The 20,869-nt window shown below is 41.9% G+C and overlaps 1 protein-coding gene across 1 annotated transcript; it reads right to left on the bottom strand.

Moving 5' to 3' along the window:
- Positions 1-1,897: 1,897 nt before the first annotated feature.
- Positions 1,898-19,387, bottom strand: LOC118360816 (DNA (cytosine-5)-methyltransferase 3A-like). Its single transcript, XM_035740252.2, has 25 exons — positions 19,286-19,387; positions 17,486-17,634; positions 16,685-16,830; positions 16,280-16,502; positions 14,349-16,156; positions 13,167-13,338; positions 12,313-12,372; positions 11,306-11,373; positions 10,426-10,581; positions 9,735-9,818; positions 9,467-9,619; positions 9,265-9,372; positions 8,971-9,106; positions 8,629-8,739; positions 8,473-8,514; positions 8,261-8,340; positions 7,993-8,105; positions 7,624-7,892; positions 7,269-7,414; positions 6,929-7,019; positions 6,568-6,716; positions 5,967-6,052; positions 4,115-4,184; positions 3,798-3,916; positions 1,898-3,519 (listed from the first exon to the last, which is right to left on the bottom strand). Exons 2-25 carry the CDS (start codon positions 17,613-17,615, stop codon positions 3,378-3,380), a joined length of 4,662 nt encoding a protein of 1,553 aa, XP_035596145.1. The 5' UTR covers positions 17,616-17,634; positions 19,286-19,387; the 3' UTR covers positions 1,898-3,377.
- Between the last annotated feature and the right edge of the window lie 1,482 nt (positions 19,388-20,869).

Genomic DNA, 20,869 nt, shown 5'->3' on the forward strand with positions numbered 1-20,869 from the left:
TCAAACCATAAATCGTCTCGCTCTGATTTTCCAGATATTAAACTACACAAAACGGATGCAGAATACCTTCATATTTATAATCTTCTTGGTTGCACATCCTCTATCCATTGCAATCCAAAAAATATTGCGACCATTTCTGTTGAATATACTGATCGATTATTTGTTAGTCTCTTGCATAGATTAACATCGAACTCAGGAATAAATACACCTGTTCCTGTATTCACGTCAATGGGATCCTTCAAACCATCTGTGTACACTGCCAAACAAGAATACAACGTATTACTAATATATTGATCCACTATTATTCTTACTTGATCTTCTTCACACCACTGTTTCATTTCTTTGTTCAGGTTAAGATTAATATATGGCCTTGTATAAAACCACAATAGCACATTTCACCTACAGGCTTGTAGTGTACACAACAGGCTATGGTCCCAGAGACCACTGTCACGACTTCGGCCGAAGTTGGTCCCTCTCCTTCTTCGGGCGGCGTTCGTCCTCACCGGCTTTCCAGACACCACCGATCCATGTTTCATTTTCATTTTGTTTTGTCTTGATCAAACACACCTGGTTTCCATTCCATTAATTATGTTCCTTATTAAACCCTCTGACTTCCCTCTCTGTTTTGTGCGTTATTGTTTGTCATGTGGGTTCTCGTTGTTTGTTCCTTGTTGGAATCTGACTTATTTGAGTATATTTTGGACTATTACTCATATCGGTCTCCTGCGCCGGACTCTGCATTTTTCCATTCACCAATGTCCTCACAACCACCTATAAGCTTTAAGTGCACACACACTATAATATAAAATCAATAAATTAACCGACTGACAAGGACAAAGTACAAATAATACCATTTGGGAAGTTTATTTCTAATCTAACATGACTGTAGATGTGGGACAAAAGCTTTACATGCAGTTATGAGACTGTGACAACTATACATTAAACTAGTCTGTGGACAACTACACATGTTTTATACAACCTGACCAATATTAAACATACCATGCAAGAAAATAAGAAAACAATTGAATAATATAGCACCAACAGGAGTCTAGTGAAGACCCTAATAACATAATACTTTTATACCAATACCTCAAATGTTATCAAAACATACAGTACACAGAACGATATTGTGAATTCCCTTTGTGTCATTAAAAAAAACAAATGAATAAGGCCAGCATCTTATGTACGTAAATCACAGTCCAGAAGGTGTTCAACTGATGGTGCTTATTAAAAACAGATGGTAAGAAAAAACCCATTTGGTATCGAGTATGTGTTCGGTCTCGGAGTTAAGAGAAGTTTGACGTCAGTCACCACACTGACACACTTCACGAAAGGAAGGTATGGAACTGACAGACAGCATGAGAGGAAGGTATGGAACTGACAGACAGCATGAGAGGAAGGTATGGAACTGACAGACAGCATGAGAGGAAGGTATGGAACTGACAGACAGCATGAGAGGAAGGTATGGAACTGACAGACAGCATGAGAGGAAGGTATGGAACTGACAGACAGCATGAGAGGAAGGTATGGAACTGACAGACAGCATGAGAGGAAGGTATGGAACTGACAGACAGCATGAGAGGAAGGTATGGAACTGACAGAAAGCATGAGAGGAAGGTATGGAACTGACAGAAAGCATGAGAGGAAGGTATGGAACTGAGAAAGCATGAGAGGAAGGTATGGAACTGACAGAAAGCATGAGAGGAAGGTATGGAACTGACAGAAAGCATGAGAGGAAGGTATGGAACTGACAGAAAGCATGAGAGGAAGGTATGGAACTGACAGACAGCATGAGAGGAAGGTATGGAACTGACAGACAGCATGAGAGGAAGGTATGGAACTGACAGACAGCATGAGAGGAAGGTATGGAACTGACAGACAGCATGAGGAAGGTATGGAACTGACAGAAAGCATGAGGAAGGTATGGAACTGACAGAAAGCATGAGAGGAAGGTATGGAACTGAGACTGCATGAGAGGAAGGTATGGATGCTGGAGGGGAACAAGGGTTCAAAACCTAATTATTAGTTAAGAATCTCAATAACCCCAAATGATAAACAATACTTATGATTTCAGAATGTAGAGTAACTTGTTCTATGAAAGATGGTTGTGGTATATTTCAACAAACTTGCTGAGAGGTGAACAGAACACTGAAGTTAAAACCATCACTTTAACTTAACACACAGTTTACTGGTCATAACATCACACGTCAAACACAGGCATGAAACCGAAGTGGGTATTTTATGAGTAGGCCCTCCATGTGACCTTCATCAACACCCTAAGAACATACAAGGTCATTTTAAAATGGTTGCTTTCACAAACTTACACGCTGCCTGTCTGATTTACTGAAAGGATTACGACACAACGTTTATGATGTATTCCTTTCCTCAGAGCTTTGTCCAGCTCCCTTTGAAATATTAAAGAATTAATAATAATTACAGGAGAAAAATAGTTCTACATGTGTTGTTCCTGGGTTTAAAACAATCGTTTAGTAGGCACTTGCAATTAAAACTGTTCCTCTGCCCACTGCTCCAAGAGAGAGGGAGAATGTACACATCTTACTAATTAAATCAAAGCTGTTAGGACTGGCTTTCAGCAACTTTTTCTTTGAAGAAAATAAGCATGCAGGTTTATATAGCATTCACATGCTTGACTATATCACCCAAATTAAAGTCTATAAATGGCAAGTGAGACAATGCAAGTCAAAATGTGTGTCCTGTGACCAACTATCATTAAAAACCTAAACATACTCTAGCACCACAGAGAGAGTAACAATGGTGAATATTGGGCAAGTTAAAATACAAACAAACACTCAAGGCACATTTTCTGCCTTGAATTTCAGATTTTCAATTCTCAGAGGATCTTTTTTTCCAAACAAGTAACAAAACATTAGAAGGTTCAGTCATATTTACAAGTGAATATGATTTTATGACTATTTATAAAATTCAATTAAATACAGAAAACTGCAGATTTAAGACACAGATCAGTATTGAGGTAGATAGTGGGCAGGGTTTGAGGTCTGATCTCACCATCATTGACCAAATGTAAACAAAACATCAAATACATGATTGACAAACTTGAACTACTCCAGACAAACCGAAATAACCAAAGTGTCGGTGCATTCTGGGAATACTGTGATCATATGACCACAATGCATTGAAACAGCTGCTCATTAACTGAAAAGGAATAAAACAGACAATACAGACAGTAGTACAAAAAGACTAATATGATTGAGGTCAGTCTGATAAACACAGGATAGTTTCATTCACTGAAAAGCAGGGAAGGATAAGTATAGTGTTTTTATCCTCCCCTCTCCAACAATCAGACATTTCATGTTGCTGTTGTTGTTGACAGTGCAGCATACAGGAATGTGAGGTTCCTACTCACAGGCAAAGTAGTCCTTGAGTGGAGCGAAGAGGTGCCTGATAACTGGTACACTCCATGATCGGCCCAGTACTTTTTGCCGCTGGCTCTGACCCATATTGTTGACATCAGTGTAATGCTTGGGAAAGCCAAAGATCCTGCAGGAAGGTCAATCATATAACGTGGAAAATGTTAGAACAATGTAAAAACAACCTGAGCGTAAGTGTATTTGTAGCAGAAAATACAGATTACATTCACTTAACTACCACACTATAAGACCATTGACTTTGACAAGTGAGAGCCGTATCTATGAACAGTTATGGTATTAGAATAATGGTAACTATAACAACTTATAAACAATGTAATTACACTGTAATCACTTCTATATTCTATGCTGTCCACCCCTACCCCTTTACTCTCAATAATAAAGGCTTACTTCTCCATCTCTGTGCACCAAAGGGAGTCCTCCTTGCCATTAAAATCGACGGGTAGGGGTCCCATCTTCCCCTGTCTGATGGAGTTGGACTTGGTGGTGATGGTACGAACTTTGTTATACTATAAGGGAAAGAACAGACGGATAACAATCACAGCTTTAACCATGTTCCAAATATGGACATCCCATCTGATGCTAGAAACTCATTCATACATTTGAAAATATGCATTAGAATTAATCTGAACTTCAAACATTTAACTTCAACCTCTTGCTAGTGAAGTACTGATGGCTAAAACCATCTAGAAAAGCTTTAGTGTTACCTTGGCCGTGCGTCCAAGCTCCGGACAGTCCTGCAGGTTCACCTTGTCATCCAGAGAGGTAGCTAGAGGTCTAAGGAGATAAACACATACAGATGAGTGAACTCTCTGCCAAACCATCTTAAAGTAATTTTACTTCATGTAGATGACTTGAACATAAGAAAAACAACATGATATTGAGTGCATGTGTTAGTGTTTATCAGTAGGCGTGTGTGTAGATGTATGGGGATGTGTCTATGTGTTAGTTGTATATACAGTTGAAGTCAGAAGTTTACATACACCTTAGCCAAATACATTTAAACTCAGTTTTTCACAATTCCTGACATTTAATCAGGGTAAAAATTCCCTGTCTTAGGTCAGTTAGGATCATCACTTTATTTTAAAAGAGTGAAATGTCAGAATAATAGTAGAGTGATTTATTTCAGCTTTTATTTCTTTCATCACATTCCCAGTGGGTCAGAAGTTTACATACACTCAATTAGTATTTGGTAGCATTGCCTTTAAATTGTTTAACTTGGGTCAAACATTTCAGGTAGCCTTCCACAAGCTTCCCACAATAAGGTGGGTGAATTTTGGCCCATTCTTCCTGACAGAGCTGGTGAAACTGAGTCAGGTTTGTAGGCCTCCTTGCTCGCACACGCTTTTTCAGTTCTGCCTACAAATGTTCTATAGGATTGAGGTAAGGGCTCTGTGATGGCCACTCCAATATCTTGACTGTTGTTAAGCCATTTTGCCACAACTTTGGAAGTATGCTTGGGGTCATTGTCCATTTGGAAGACCCATTTGCGACCAAGCTTTAACTTCCTGACTGATGTCTTGAGATGTTGCTTCAATATATCCACATCATTTTCCTACCTCATGATGTCATCTATTTTGTGAAGTGCACCAGTCCCTCCTGCAGCAAAGCACCCCCACAACATGATGCTGCGACCCCCGTGCTTCACGGTTGGGATGGTGTTCCTCGGCTTGCAAGCCTCCCCCTTTTTCCTCCCAAAAAAACAATGGTCATTATGGCCAGAGGACATTTCTCCAAAAAGTAGGATCTTTGTCCCCATGTGCAGTTGAAAACAGTAGTCAGGCTTTTTTAATGGCGGTTTTGTAGCAGTGGCTTCTTCCTTGCCGAGTGGCCTTTCAGGTTATGTCGATATAGGACTCGTTTTACTGTGGATATAGATAATGTTGTATAGATATAGATACTTTTGTTTCCTCTAGCATCTTCACAAGGTCCTTCTTTGCTGTTGTTCTGGGATCGATTTGCACTTTTCGCGCCAAAGTACATTCATCTCTAGGAGACAGAACGCTTCTCCTTCCTGAGCGGTATGACGGCCGCATGGTCCAATGGACTTGCATACTATTGTTTGTACAGATGAACATGGTACCTTTAGGCGTTTGGAGGATGCTCCCAAGGATGAACCAGACTTGTGGAGGTTTACACATTTATTTCTGAGGTCTTGGCTGATTTCTTTTGATTTTCCCATGATGTCAAGCAAAGTGTCACTGAGTTTGAAGGTAGGCCTTGAAATACATCCACAGGTACACCTCCAATTGACTCAAATGATGTCAATTTGCCTATCAGAAGCTTCTAAAGTCATGACATCATTTTCTGGAATTTTCCAAGCTGTTTAAAGGCACAGTCAATTTAGTGTATGTAAACTTCTGACCCACTGGAATTGTGGTACAGTGAATTATAAGTGAAATAACCTGTCTGTAAACAATTGTTGGAAAAATTACTTATGTCCTAGCCGACTTGCCAAAACTAGTTTGTTAACAAGAAATTTGCGGAGTGGTTGAAAAACAAGTTTTAATGACTCCAACCTTAGTGTATGTAAACTTCTGACTTCAACTGTATGTTTACCTGTTCATGCCCGGGAGGTTTCCCCAGAAGTAGCGAGCTCTGTGAGCTGGGCTCACTTTTACTGCATCGATCAGGATGGGATTGCACTGGACACAGATGAGATTATTAGTCATTATGAAATGAATACGCAAACATACAGCCAAATGTATTGACCAGAGAGAGTGAGAAAGATCCAGAGAGTGAAAGAAGGAGAGAGACAGGCCTCATTGACCATTGATTAGCGTATTCTTATAGAAATACCTAGTATCTTTATTTTTTTATTTTTTTATTTCACCAGGTAGGCTAGTTGAGAACAAGTTCTCATTTGCAACTGCGACCTGGCCAAGATAAAGCATAGCAGTGTGAGCAGACAACACAGAGTTACACATGGAGTAAACAATTAACAAGTCAATAACACAGTAGAAAAAAAGGGGGAGTCTATATACAATGTGTGCAGAAGGCATGAGGAGGTAGGCGAATAATTACAATTTTGCAGATTAACACTGGAGTGATAAATTATCAGATGGTCATGTACAGGTAGAGATATTGGTGTGCAAAAGAGCAGAAAAGTAAATAAATAAAAACAGTATGGGGATGAGGTAGGTGAAAATGGGTGGGCTACCTCAAGGAAGCGACAGATGTCAGCCTTGTCATGACCGCTCATGGCCACCACATTTTCAAAGAGCCAGAAGAATGGCCGATCATCATCTTCCCTTGGCCTCATCATGGTCAGCATCCTGTAATATTCAAAGAACAGCCTACCTGTGCCCTCTGGAAACAGAGACAGAGAAAACCAATGAAACACCATTAAAACACGTTTACTAGGCCAATGGAAAGGTAAGCATGTACATGTAACAGTAGGCTACTCTGTTAACTGCTGATAAAACAATGTGAAAACGGACTGGATAAAGTGCTTCAGACACTTGCTCTCTACATTGTCTAGAAGAAGCACTCTTTTACTTTAAAGTCAGGAGGTTCCTTACCAAATAAGCCCTTCCGAGCAGGGTTGACGCAGGCCAGATCATTGTAGGGGCTTCCTCCAATCAGGAGGTCAAAAGGACCCCATTCAGCCAGCTAAAGCAAACACACAGACACACAAAGGTTACCCTCTTAGAAGAAAAGGGTTCCAAAAGGAAAGGGTTGTACATGGAACCCAATGGGGTTCTACCTGGAACCAAAAAGGGTTCTTCAACGGGTTCTCCTATGGGGACAGCTGTAGAACCCATTTAGGTTCTAGATAGCACATTTTTTTTGTAGAGAATGACCATAGGAGTGTGTGTGTGTGTGTGTGTGTGTGTGTGTGTGTGTGTATGCTGAACTCACATGTTTCCTGGTGATGGTGCGTACGTCGTTGATATGCTCTATCTGGCCCTGGTGTTTGATCATACCCACAGCAATTGAGTCCCCGCAGATCTCAGAGGCAATGTAGCGTTTTATGATGAAGCCCAGGTCTTTGAGCACCAGGTAACCTGCAGGAGCACAATGGTCATACACAGCCATCCAACACCATTAACCACACCTAAAAAAGACCAAACCCTAGCCTTTCTGCACACAGTAACCTGTCAGATAACAGAAGAAACACCTGCCATTGCATACATCCTCATACAACACATCACAATCACTCATCTGTAACAATCTCCCCAAGAAGAATGAAAGCCCATATTGAGAATGTACAAACCTGTGGCAATCCCATCAAAGAGAGACAATACCCGGATGGGTCTGCGTTGATGTGTAGGGATGGAGGGATATATCCTGTGGGGTTCAAATTTGAGGGCACTGTTGTTGACGAAGAACTGTTGAACACGCACGCTCCAGTCAGGCCGTAGCTTGAGTGATCCGTTGCACTGGGATGGTAAGCACATGAAGCAGCTCCACGGGTCCACGTCCTTCAGTTGGTTAAAGGTTCCATCGCCAACCAAAAAGTTCAGGCAGTCCTTACAGAAACACCTGAGAGAGAGAGAATGACAGAGAGGATATAATATGCATGTAAAAGAGGAAATGGGAGTGAAAGAAAAGAGGGGAAAATGTACTCTTGAGCCGTGCTTACCTGCAACAGCTGGCATTGCCACACAGAATGACCTCTTGGCCAGCACAACAAACAGTGCAGTAGGACTGGTAGCCATCTTTGTCGTATCTGTACAAAGTCTCAATAAAGTTATCCTGTAAAAGTTACAAGGGGACAGCTTTACCATGGGGATGAGGTTAATTAATGTCAACAATCTTTCAAATGATAAGCAGACATGATCTAACATGTCTACGTTTACATAAATAAACTGAACAGTCATTAAAGGACTAGGAAGACGTAGTTGGTTTACCTTACACTTCTGGCAGAGACTCCCTTCAAACAGTGGGTGGAAGGTGTGGATGTGCAGGGTTCCACATGATAAACAGAATTCTGAGGTGATACAATAATTAATTGTATACATTAGTATAGTAAAATTACTGATTCCATTATATGCCATATTTCAAAAGCGCAGAGAAATACAGAGCAAGAAAATACAATTACAGTGGAAAGAAATCAAAATACCTTCAATTTTCTTGCCTTTCATAACCTCTTGTAGCATTGCCCCTATGAACAACAAAAAAGGAATTGAATTTATGTAAATATAATTATTTAGTGACAGAGTAATTAGAAAAACTGCCCTCATTAATGAATATGGATTACAGTGGGTATAGGACTTACCTCTGCTGTAGACCTGAATCCCAGAGGATGGTCTCTTCTTATTCACATACTTCTTCTTAGCTGGGGGTTGGTAGTCTGACAGAGCTGAGTCTGAAGATTCTGCCTTCAAATCTTTGGGAATGAAACAAAACAAAAAGAAATTGAGATGACCTGCTAATAGAAGTGTAAGTACAGTGTTACTACACAGGAATAAGTGTTACCCTGTTGTGGAAATATAATAGAAGCAACACAAAGCACTACGGGGTGAAGTTTCACCTAGGTACAGAGCTTGGTCAGCTTCCCCTTTAACCATTTGTGGGGAGATCACCGTCTAGGAGCAACTTCACTCTAAACCACACATACCTGCAGGGGCTGGGGGGTTGAACCCATCTGGTCCAGTGGGCTGGAATCCACTGTGGGCCCAGTCCAGCATCAACTTAAGCTCCTCTTGTTTATTCCCCGCTGCAAGAAAGGACTTCTCACAGCGTTCACCAGCCAACTGCACAGACATGAAATGTGAGTGGTAAGTAATGTGGTGCTTGGTGGTATTATACAGTATGGAATATTGTGATATATATATATGTTAAGGTAACAAACAGTGATGTACAGAGCTTTACAATGGAATGTCATACAGTGATAAAATAATTCCAGCCCTACCTCAAGGACCTGGTAGAGGGCATCTTTGTAGGTGGGCAAACTAGCATAGGAATTCTTGCAGAAGCCCTTTGCAAAAGCTGCAAAACACAGAAGCTTCTCTGTACAGATCTGAAACACAAAACAAAGGAAGGATTCAGATCAAACATCAATCTGTTCTGCAGATCAATCTTATTATTTACAACGAGTCAAGTCAAGTCCTCACCTCGGAAAACATGCCGTCTCCAAACCACTCTACCCGGCGCATGGATGCAGGCGGTGTTTTGTTGGACTTCCAGAGCACCACCACTCCAGGCCACCAGGAGAAGCTCTTCACCTTTCCCCACACCAGCTCTCCAGTGGGGAAACCCTTCCCATCCTACAGGGTGAGACCCCGGGAGATGGAGGGTTATTCACATGGGTTTACATGATAAGGAAGCATGTTGCCATGCATAGCAAATATTTGTGATACTAATTGTTGTGAAAGTAGGAACCTGGTAATCAACGCCCTTCTTTGCTGCCCTGCGACTCGGAGTAAACACATTGGATGTTGATGTTTGATTCTCATTCTTCAGGGGCTGAAAATCAAAAATGTTTATGCTTGAATACACAGATAAAATAGTCTGAAGACAATGACAAACACATTCACAGATTAACCTGAAAAATGTAAACAAAGACATTTGAAAGGGTGTCTAATGGGTGACTGCAATTGTAAATAACCGTTTCTTTATTTTATTTTTTATTACATGTAATACGCTACTCTGGTACTTGGTTTGTCAGAATTTATTTAAGCGACCCAATCCAGCTGACCATGGTGCACAATTGAGAATGATAAAGGCGAGGAAATTGGAGACTACCATGTCCATAAAAAGTGTTAGAAGGGAAGTCAGAACGTTAGAATCGGAATCACAAGAGCCACGCAAACAAATGATGATGTGCCAATGACAGCCAAGCACACCTTTATAATGAAATATACATGTTCTGTTGTTTTGACAGTACTGCGCCTTTCACTGTCCCATTCGCCAGAGGTGCTCTCCTACAGAAGATATAGGAGGACGGGCTCATTCTTATGGTTGGAATGGAATGAATCCATGTGTTTGATACCGTAGCCATTACAATGAGCCTGTCCTCAGGTATCTCTGCCCACCAGTCATCACAGGTAGGAGCACAGGTGAGAGTACCTACCGTCACAGCCTCAGACTCCTGGTCATTTTTGCTGTCGTTGTCAAGAACCTGTGGCTTGGCCCAGGCACCAGCACCGGCACCAGCCTGAAATACAGCTCTCGCCCGTGGCTTCTGGCGTAAGTTGCTCTCCCAGCCATAAATGCCCCTAATGTTGCCCTGATGGACAACACACATGCACACACACACACATATTAAACACATCGAGCACCAACACACACATTTACGCATCAAGCACTCACACACACTCACCTTCTCACATCCAATAACTAGCCCACTACTACAAACCATAAAGCAGATCACGTGAAAAAACTTGAAAGAAAAATAAAAAGATAAAAAAGCTACTGATGAGGTTAGTTTGTTAGACAAGGGTGAAACGCTGGCATGCACTTGTCCTAGGCATAGTTTAAGGTTTTGAATTCAAAGAATGTCAAATCTTAGTGAACGGTTGATTGGACAAGCAACAGCAGAGTTAAGCATACTGCTGACCTCTATTTAAAAAGGCCTGTAGAGAAAAGTTTACCATAATGTCAAGATTTGGAGACATCCATGTACACAAAAGATTCATGAACACTTTGCTTTGTTTGATTTGAAAGAATTATATTGTTTCCATTGTCAGGTGTTGTCACATGCAGTTTACTTGGGGTTTAATTTGTCACACATCCCCCCACTACAGCAAGGTAAAAACAAATAATATATGTCTATGTCTGTTTTCTACTGGGAAGATCTATTATGCGAAGTTGATTTATGAGTCCCAAGAAAACAATAACGTCACTCTTAGCTAAATCTTAAGTTACTATATACGTCGAATTGGTTCACCCAATACTGCCAGACATGAAATATGGTGAAGAAAAAGAAAGAACAAACTAATACTAAACATTACCTCCATAGTATTTGTCCAAATGACATCATCCTCAACGAACACAGTATGTTCCTCATTCTTTGGTCCATCTACAAACACAAATTGTATTAAACAAAATAACATTTAATTTTATTTTTTTTGCCTGAAATTGTCCAAAAGGTGAAAAGACAGCGCATAGACAACTAAAAAGAGACAGGGTTTCATTGAAAAGCATTGAGAGAAATTTGAATTTCAGTTTACATTGACTGAATTGAAAAGAACCCCAACCATGGGAAGAGCTGTAGGCGGATTGTGAAGCATTCTCTGGTAATGCGTCACCTGTACACTGCTTAAATCGAGTATAAAAGGTCAAATACAGCGGTTTTTATCTCAATAACAAATCATTTCTTAAGTACCCTAGACTGATTGTTTTCAATTAAAATGGTCAAGAAGAGCAGCAGGCTAAAACTCCATCCAACCAAAACAGGCTGAATTCAGGCAGTCTTTTCAAACAGCTCTTAAACTAAAAGGGCATTATTATCATTTTCACAATTTCACAGTATAATTTCAACCTCATAGCATGGAAATACATAGAAAACACAGGGGGGGAAAAAAATCACTGCACTGGGCTTTAAAGGGGTCAATCAGCAGTTGAAACAATGACAAAGTGTCGTCCCCACAACTGTTTCGGTAGAAATCTGAGGGACGGAGAAATGTAACCACTTTCAAATTCATAGACAAGTCTATGGATTCAAGGACTGACCATCCATGATATCAACAGTATCATTTTAAGGCTTTAAAGTGTTTGCTTACATTTACTTTGTTTACAAACATTGGAGTAAAACAAGCTTATATTTTGGGTTCTGATAGGAAAAGACAGTTGAAATAAGCTCATGAGGCATTTAGAAGTTATATTCTTCAGGAATCAATGGGTACATATCATTCATTTATAAGTCCAAATGTGGATGTAGCAACTGCTGATTTCCCCTTTAAGTGATCTAGATGATTACCAATGATCATCTTCAGTAACTGTCAATATCTTATCTTACTGATTATCTTCTGCAGCCGCACTGTGCATGGCTTCACTGTCCCATTAAGGTAATTCACCCCTGGAAAACAACACATTGATGCTTCCATTATTAACAGGGATCCTGTAATAGAAGTATGTGAAACACTGAATCAATGGACAGTGTAAGATTACAACCCATATAATACTGAATTCTGCCATCATGACTGCAATATTAGATGATTAGATGTGTAACTGTTTTGGTGCTGTGTCGGGTGTCATGTCAAAATGCACTTTTGCTCTCAGGGCTTGTGCATACCAGACAATGCTAAGGGCACCACACACATGTATAGATGATGACAAATGGTTTCTAATATGTGACAGTGCCCATGTCAGGGTAGTTGCATGCACACGTTTTGAAATTCATATGAGAGGCATACAATTATAGCTAACTCAACCAATGGTATGATACGTTGATAGCATCCCCTCTATGATAATACCATCCCCTTTAAATAACAATAATGATTTCTCACAAAAATATATACGTCTGTCTATTCAGTCTGTTAAACTTACACAACAACTTCTATAAGACTGTCCAGAAATGTAAACCTGAAGCATGCTCATGCTACACTAACCTACCCCAACAATGGAGAGCTGGCACCATCCTGAGCATCTCAACCCATTAAAGCTAACCCTTTCATGTGTTAATCCACGTGATAAGCTGCTTGCTGGTACACACACACAAACTAATGCTAAACCAAAATGGAACTGTACCTTTAAAAAAGCATTTGAGTGCTCTTGTGGGTGCAACTCAACACATTATTAATATACTTAATTATTATAATTATATCACATTCTATTATATTCCTATCCCAGTCCCCTAATGAAATAACGTACCTGATGGAATCTTTCTGGAACGACCTCGACTTTCCTTCTTCCTGCCAAGCCCGTTGACACTGTTGTTGTCTGAGAGAGTGCTATCATTGGTAAGGTCTACTTTCTGAATGGAGTCCAGCTCACTCTCTGTCACACTGTCAGCGAACTGGTCAGCATCCCCATTCTCCACAGCCTGAGAACACAGACACAAATAATATAGATGCAGAGACTGACTGACTGACTGACTGACTGACTGACACACACACACAGCTTTTGGACAGACCTCTTGACTTTTCCTACATTTTGTTAGGTCACATTTTGTTAGGTCACTTAATCTAAAAGTGGTTACATTTTACCCCCACATCAATCTACACACAATAGCCCATAATGACGAAGCAAAAACAGGGTTTTAGAATTTTTTGCTAATAAAAAATAAAACCCGAAATGTCACATTTACATAAGTATTCAGACCCTTTACTCAGTGCTTTGTTGAAGTACCTTTGGCAGCGATTACAGCCTCGAATCTTCTTGGGTATGACACTACAAGCGTGGCACACCTGTATTGTGGGAGTTTCTCCCATTCTTCTCTACAGATCCTCTCAAGCTCTGTCAGGCTGGATGGGGAGCGTTGCTGCACAGCTATTTTCAGGTCTCTCCAGAGATGTTCGATCGGGTTCAAGTCCGGGCTCTGGCTGGGCCACTCAAGGACATTCAGAGACTTGTTCCGAAGTCACTCCTGCATTGTCTTGACTGTGTGCTTAGGTTGTTGTGTGCTTAGGTGTACCTTCGGCTCAGTCTGAGGTCCTGAGCGCTCTGGAGTAGGTTTGCGTCAAGGATCTCTCTGTACTTTGCTCCATTCATATTTGCCTCGATCCGGACTATTCTCCCAGTCCCTGCCACAACCATGCTTCATCGTAGGGATGGTGCCAGGTTTCCAGGAGTGTCATAGCAAAGGGTCTGAATACTGTAAATAATGTATCTAAAAAAATCTAAAACCCTGTTTTGGCTTTGTCATTCTGAAATGTTTTTATTTAATCAATTTTAGATTAAGGCTGTAACGTAATAAAACGTGGAAAAGGTCCAGGGGTCTGAATACTTTCCGAAGGCACTGTAAGTACATAAATGGGACAGTACCAACGCAATAACTTCCATGCAGGCATGCATTGACATACATGTGTGTGATGCTTTTTATCTTTCACATACCTGTGTGAAGACTTTCTGAGCTTCAAGTGGGGGGCAGGGCATGGCTAAGAGGGTCAAAACAAGTTTCCTGAAGATGGTGGTCGACCCAGAAGCCTTCAGCACAGTGCTCCAATGTTGCTCCAGCGAAGGTGCTGCAGAGTCATTCTGGACCCCTCCATCACATCTGTTTTCTCCCTCGTCCCCCTCTCCCTCCTCTGCCAGCTGGTATTCCAGGAACTCCTTGTTCAGCTGGCTGATTTCCTCGGGTGAGCTGCAGAGCCCCAGTTTGGCCCCCAGCTCTCCCACAGCCTTCCCTGTCACTTTCAGCCTGCCCTGAGGGCTCAGTAGCTGGGCCATGCTCCTCAACACACCGTCACTAAGAGGCAGCACCTCCGCCACGCGGGCTGTGAGCGCTGTGTAGAAGGACAGAGCCTGTTCCTGTAATAACTGCAGTGCTTCACTTCCTGTCTCTGATGACTCACACAGGAAGTCCTCCACTACAGCCCCACCCACATTCAGCTCTGCCCCTGGCAGGTGGAACTTTGTGGTCTTGAGGAGAAAGGCGTCACGTTCCTTGAGGAAGAGCACGACGGCTTGAGGACGGAGGAAACTGGAGGCATAGGAGCGCAGGAGGCCGCTGGCATCCTGTAGGATCTGCACCAAGTCAGCCCGGGCTGAGCCCTCATGGTGATGCAGTCGCTCCTGGAAGACACGGAGGGGCTCTAGGGCCTGGTCCAGAAACATGAAGATAGCCCTGAGTTTGGGGTCCTGCAGCTGTGTGCAGATCAGCTTAGCCTTATTATCTATGTTATCCTCTTCATTACAGGAGCTGAAGTGGGAGATGAGATCGGTCCACATTCCCAAAAACTTCCTGACTAACATGCAGAAGTTAAGGCAGCAGGTGGTGAGGGGAAGGGTGAGGCCATCAGTACCGCTAATGCTGGAAAACAGTTCCTTCAGGTTGTCATCCTTGGTGGAGCAGGAGGAGTAGTAGGAGTAGATATCCACAATAAGCTCCTGGGCCTGAGTGGAGAGCTCCGACACCCCAGCATGGCAGGCTGCATCAGCCACTCCATACAGCCCACTTAGCACCAACATGTTGGTGTTGAGTTCCCTGAGTTGTGAGCATATTGGCTCTGAGGCAGAACCATTACCATCTGAGTAGAGAGCAGCGAGGTTAGCTGCAGGAAGCCCAAACCTCTCCAAGGTCTCCACCAGAGCTGCAGCTGTTTTCTCTCCAGCATTGTCATCATCTGGAGGCTGCAGAACATCCAACAGCCTGATGCAGTGCCTGGCTTCCTTTACATCAAAATACCCCACTAGAACTACAGAAGCCATGTCAGTCTGCCCTAGCGCCACTCCTCCGTACATGTATATGCAGTAAGGAGTCTTTTGGCAGGCAGACACTATGTCCTCTGGGTACTGTAGTCCCAGGACATACTGGCCGTATCTGTTAGACACTTGGTCCTCAGCCGCGGAGGGACCAGAGACACAGTTGGCTTGAATGAAGCGAAAGACCAACTCACTACAGGGTTGAAGGTCACTGCAGCTGCCCTGACTGCTTTTCCCTGGCTCTGGCGTTAGGGTGCCATCACTGGCAGCCAGGGAAAGCTTGCAGTGCTTCTTGGACTGTGAATGACGCTTCAGGTCAAACAGACCTGAGTGATAGATGTTGAGGTTAAGATCGCACAGACTGCAGTAGGCATAGATCTCTCCCAGAGTGCTGGCCCCCACCCAGGAGTAAGTCTCCCTCCATATATCCTCATAAATAATACTTTTCCTTTGATACTTCCCTAAAGCTTCTTCCTCTGTGTCGGTTTCCAACACCCCTGTCGAAACAAGGAAAACACAAATTAATTAACACAAAAAGATCAACAATAATCTATCTTGATTATACGGTCAGAAACAGCACAAATAATATTTCAACCCATGATATGTAAAATACTGAACACCTGATTGACTGGGACTGTGGCTGGCAGAATTGTGGCCCTTGAGGTGAAGTCTCTGAGGAGAATGTAAGCAGAATATGGCAGGCTGGATGTCCTGGCCTTGGCGAGCCTCTACAGGGTTATACACCTGCCCTGCCAGGTTAGCCTGGAAAAACCTCTTGAACCACTTCAGGAATATGAAGTTGGGCTGGAACTTTCCGTTTATCAGCTCCTCCACTGGAACAGTCTAAAGGGGAGGGATTTAGAACAATAAGCAGATACCACAAAGAAACTAAGGGAGAATCCTCTGCCCATATATAAAATATTAACATACAATTTAAAAAAAAGATCTTTGACTTAAATGTGATGGACAAAAAGCTATGGGTGTAAGTAATTTATTTACGGAAACAAAATGGGGTGTAGTCAAACCTTGGTGACACCAGTCTTGTTGAAGCCAGCTTGGAGCATATTGTAGTTGTGGAGGAAGTCTGACGTATCCTGGGCCTGAAACTTCACTGTGCTGAGGTCGATGCACCCAGGGAAGATCCAGTCCATCAGCTGGCAGTAGCAGGAACCTTCACACCACAGCCACACAAAAGAGGTTTAAGACCCTCTAGTAACCAGGGACAGCAGGACAGAATAGCCTGTAGTCTCCAACAGGTTAATCACGAGCTACCAGTAGCTCGCAGCCCAACTATGAGTAACAATTCTGAAAGTACATGCAATTTTCACATTTTTCCACCGCAATCTGTCATAATAAAATCTCACAAGTATCAGACACTGCAAGCTCCCAGCTACCTTCTAATTAATGTAACACTGACATTATCCCACTCCTGATTGGTCACTATTGGCTTAAAAAGACAAACCGAACACAATATCTGCCAATTAAATGGCAGAGAACATGGTGCACTACTTTCTCTTGCACACTAAGGACCCGGGGAAGAGTTTGCAGGGGAAAGGAAGAGAAAATAACGTGCTTATTTAAAAGCTAGAAAATAATGAGTAGATCACAACAGGTTTAATTCTTTTTAAAGTAGCTCTCATGCTAGAAAAGTTTGGAGACCTCTGCTATAGTGAAACGTGTGCTTTTCATCAGACATTAGAAAGAAAGGTACCTGTCCACTAAGTGTCAGGAGTCTACGTTTTTCTATATGATAAAAGCATTGTAGACGGCTCTATGATTCTTGTTATAGCATAGCAATGAAGCTGTGTGACCTAGTGAGACAGTACCTGAGCTTATGTGCTCCACCCGGGTGAATTTGATGTCCAGGGTCTTATTGAGCCAGTCCAGCAGTTCAAAACTGCTGCATTTCTCTGCAGTGGCATCTGGGGTCTGGTCCAGGTCCACATTTGTCGCCATTTTTTCTGTTATTTAAAAACTGACATAAAAACAGAGACGTTTCACATGGACATCAAAGCATTTCTATCAAAATATAACATTTGAACCTCTGTAATATATATTTTTTTAAGTACTGGTTTCAAATGTTGTACACCAAAAACAAAATGACAATCCTTCTGTATTTAAGCCTATATTTTCTTGGGTCAAATTTGTAATTACCAGTGTCACATTTTGATTTCTTGACAACAGTATATCTGTCATCTGAAGCCATAACAGCCCCCAATCAGGCAAAAAGAAGACGGGGACCACTCTTTCATAGGAAAGTCCAAAGCTCTATGTTGTCATATCAACTATCATACCTATTCCATAATTAAACCAACCCTGTTCCCCTTCAAGGGGCAGCATGGGGTATTGGGGTAGACAACAGACCAATGGATGGGGCCACTCAATCTTTTGTTCTACAAAGGGCTGCTTGACTTTTTGTTGTTGTGTGGCAATAGTCAAAGGACAGTTCTTCTCCAAATCAATCCTACTATTTTACACAACATATTTCAGTGATATTAGGCTATCCTTCATAAAGTCCTAATAGTTGTACAATATTAAACAGACCCCTTTAGGGGTTCATCATAAGACTGACTGAAGGCCTCGGAAAAGGGAAACTGCCAATGCAACGGGTAGTTTTATTAGGTTTAATTATTGTGTAAGTATATGGGTGTGTTACATAGGCGAATTCAAATGATCAGATCCATGGGAGAATATTGCAGGCACACGTTTGCAAAACGTGCAACCCACATTGCTTTCCCTGTCTGTTAGTTCTGAGTTCGACACGCTGGGTCATCACTAGTTACCATAGCCACAGTCCTAATTTTGGCTAAACACCGCCTCTTTCAACAATTTCTCTTCTTAAAATTGGATTTTAAACCTAACCCTGGCCCGAACCACCCTGCTAACCTTATGCCTAAACGTAACCTTAAACTACAACCAAAAAGCACATTTTTGTTTTTATGCATTTTTAAAGATATCGCCACTTTTAGCTTTGTGGATGTGGTAACTAATGTTAACCGCCAGCTGGTTTCATTTCTCCCCCTTCCTATGTGTATAAAGAACTCTCGCGGGGTAATTTTTGCCGCGAATGTTCCATGCAAAGGAAGAGCAGAGGAGTCTTTTCTTGATCTTTTCTCCGATACAGGTTACTGCCAAACATGCACACTGCAGCTCAGGATTTGTTAATACTGTAGCCTAGCTTCTATTGTCAACAAAGCTGTTGCCTTTATACTGGTGGGTAATCCAAGACATTATGAAACTTCTGTACTTTTTAAAATCTAATCTTGTTCTTCAGCATTGCCCTCTAATCTAATATTCCCTAACAGACATGTAAACAAATACTGTAGGCCTATTAATTCTAAAAGACAGGGCATTACTTCTACTGACATTGTATGATCAAATACAGTAGGCTACAGTAACATCGGGATAAGCATGCCAGTTCCTAGGCTGTTGACTTGTCTTTTGTGTCGTCAACCAGGCTTTGTGCTTTTGTTAATAGGTGGTAGTAGACCAATTGGCATACACAATGTTGGCTATAAGCAATAAATATACACGTAGTCATAGCGTCACCATTCGTGTCGCATGCGAAGTCGTACAGTGGAGAATGATAACTAGTGGCTTTAAAATATGAATCATGGGTTACCTACCTTTGTTGTCCTTCCTCCTGGTAGACTGCCACCGGGATGGAGAACCACGGGCTACTTCCCCAATACTCTCTGATGACGTCTCCCCAACCTGGCTATTCTGATTGGCGGACTGTACGAAAAGGGGACGTCCGGTATGGCTATACATACAACGGTAGCTAGAGTTAGAAAAAAAAGGCAAGGCCCGGATGTTGAAATTGTGCAAAATTATACAATTGTATTTTATTCGCGTTTGCTCGACGATTTATGGAAACACTGTTAAAAGCTTGTGCGTAATGTCCCGTTGGCGACCGATTGATCGGTGCAAACTTTATTGCCAGTTCTTGACTAAGTTGGCCGACCAGGGAAAACCAGTCGTGGGCTATAAAGGGCCTCGAGCACGACTGAAAAACCTCCTGAAAATATGGATATCACCATTGCTAGACTTGATCTGAAATAAATTTGAGTAGAGACCACCTCCCAGGCCGTGGCCATGGTACCCATGTAAGCCCTGGGGTGGTACAGAAGAAAGGGGGCCTCGACCCCAGGAGAAGGGTCCCCCACAACACCCAAGCACAGGAACCCGAGGGACAGGATGGTTATTGATTCGGAAGAGCAGGAGGAGGCGAGCTTGTACAAAGGGCCGAAGACATTTGTACACATTTTAAACAGCTTTTACAGTTTGGATGTTTTACAAGAAAAAATATTTTATTCATGGTTGTTTCAATTGTTTTTAACAACATGTAATTTTTAACAAATGTAAATGTAATATTCAACTGCTGTGTTTTATGCTTTTATGCCATTGTATGTCTTTTTTAATTTGATTTTTTATTTCACCTTTATTTAACCAGGTAGGCTAGTTGAGAACAAGTTCTCATTTACAACTGCGACCTGGCCAAGATAAAGCAAAGCAATGCGACAAAAGCAACACAGAGTTACACATGGGATTAACAAATGTACAGTCAATAACACAATAGAAAATCTGTATACAGTGTGTGCAAATTAAGTAAGGAGGTAAGGCAATAAATGGGCCATAGTGGCGAAGTAATTACAAATGAGCAATTAACACTGGAGTGATAGATGTGCAGATGAGGATCTGCATGTATAAATACTGGTGTGCAGAAAAAAGCAAAAACACATGCGGATGAGGTAGGTAGTTGGTTGGTATGGGTTATTTACAGATGGGCTGTGTACTGCTGCAGTGATCGGTAAGCTGCTCTGACAGCCGATGCTTGAAGTTAGTGAGGGAAATATGTCTCCAACTTCAGTCATTTTTGCAATTTGTTCCAGTCATTTGCAGCAGAGAACTGGAAGGAAAGGCTGCCAAAGAGGTGTTGGCTTTGGGGATGACCAGTGAAATATACCTGCTGAAGTGCGTGCTACGGGTGGGTGTTGCTATGGTGACAATGTGAGCTGGGATAAGGCTGAGTTTTACCTAGCAAATACTTTTATAGATGACCTGGAGCCAGTGGGTTTGGGGACAAATATGTAGCGAGGACCTGCCAACGAGAGCATATAGGTCACAATGGTGGGTAGTATATGGAGCTTTGGTGACAAAATGAATGGCACTGTGATAGACTGCATCCAATTTGGAGGCTATTTTGTAAA

This window comes from Oncorhynchus keta, chromosome 28, assembly GCF_023373465.1.
Source record: "Oncorhynchus keta strain PuntledgeMale-10-30-2019 chromosome 28, Oket_V2, whole genome shotgun sequence".
In the NCBI taxonomy this organism is placed as follows: Eukaryota; Metazoa; Chordata; class Actinopteri; order Salmoniformes; family Salmonidae; genus Oncorhynchus; species Oncorhynchus keta.

Bases quoted from the DNA above. Each gene is read 5' to 3' on its own strand.
- LOC118360816 (XM_035740252.2), bottom strand. From the start codon at position 17,615: ATGGCGACAAATGTGGACCTGGACCAGACCCCAGATGCCACTGCAGAG. The intron at 16,157-16,279 runs GTGTTCAGTATT...TTGTTTCGACAG, and splicing joins CCACAGTCCCAGTCAATCAG to GGGTGTTGGAAACCGACACA. The intron at 9,373-9,466 runs GTGAGGACTTGA...TTTGTGTTTCAG, and splicing joins GAGACGGCATGTTTTCCGAG to ATCTGTACAGAGAAGCTTCT.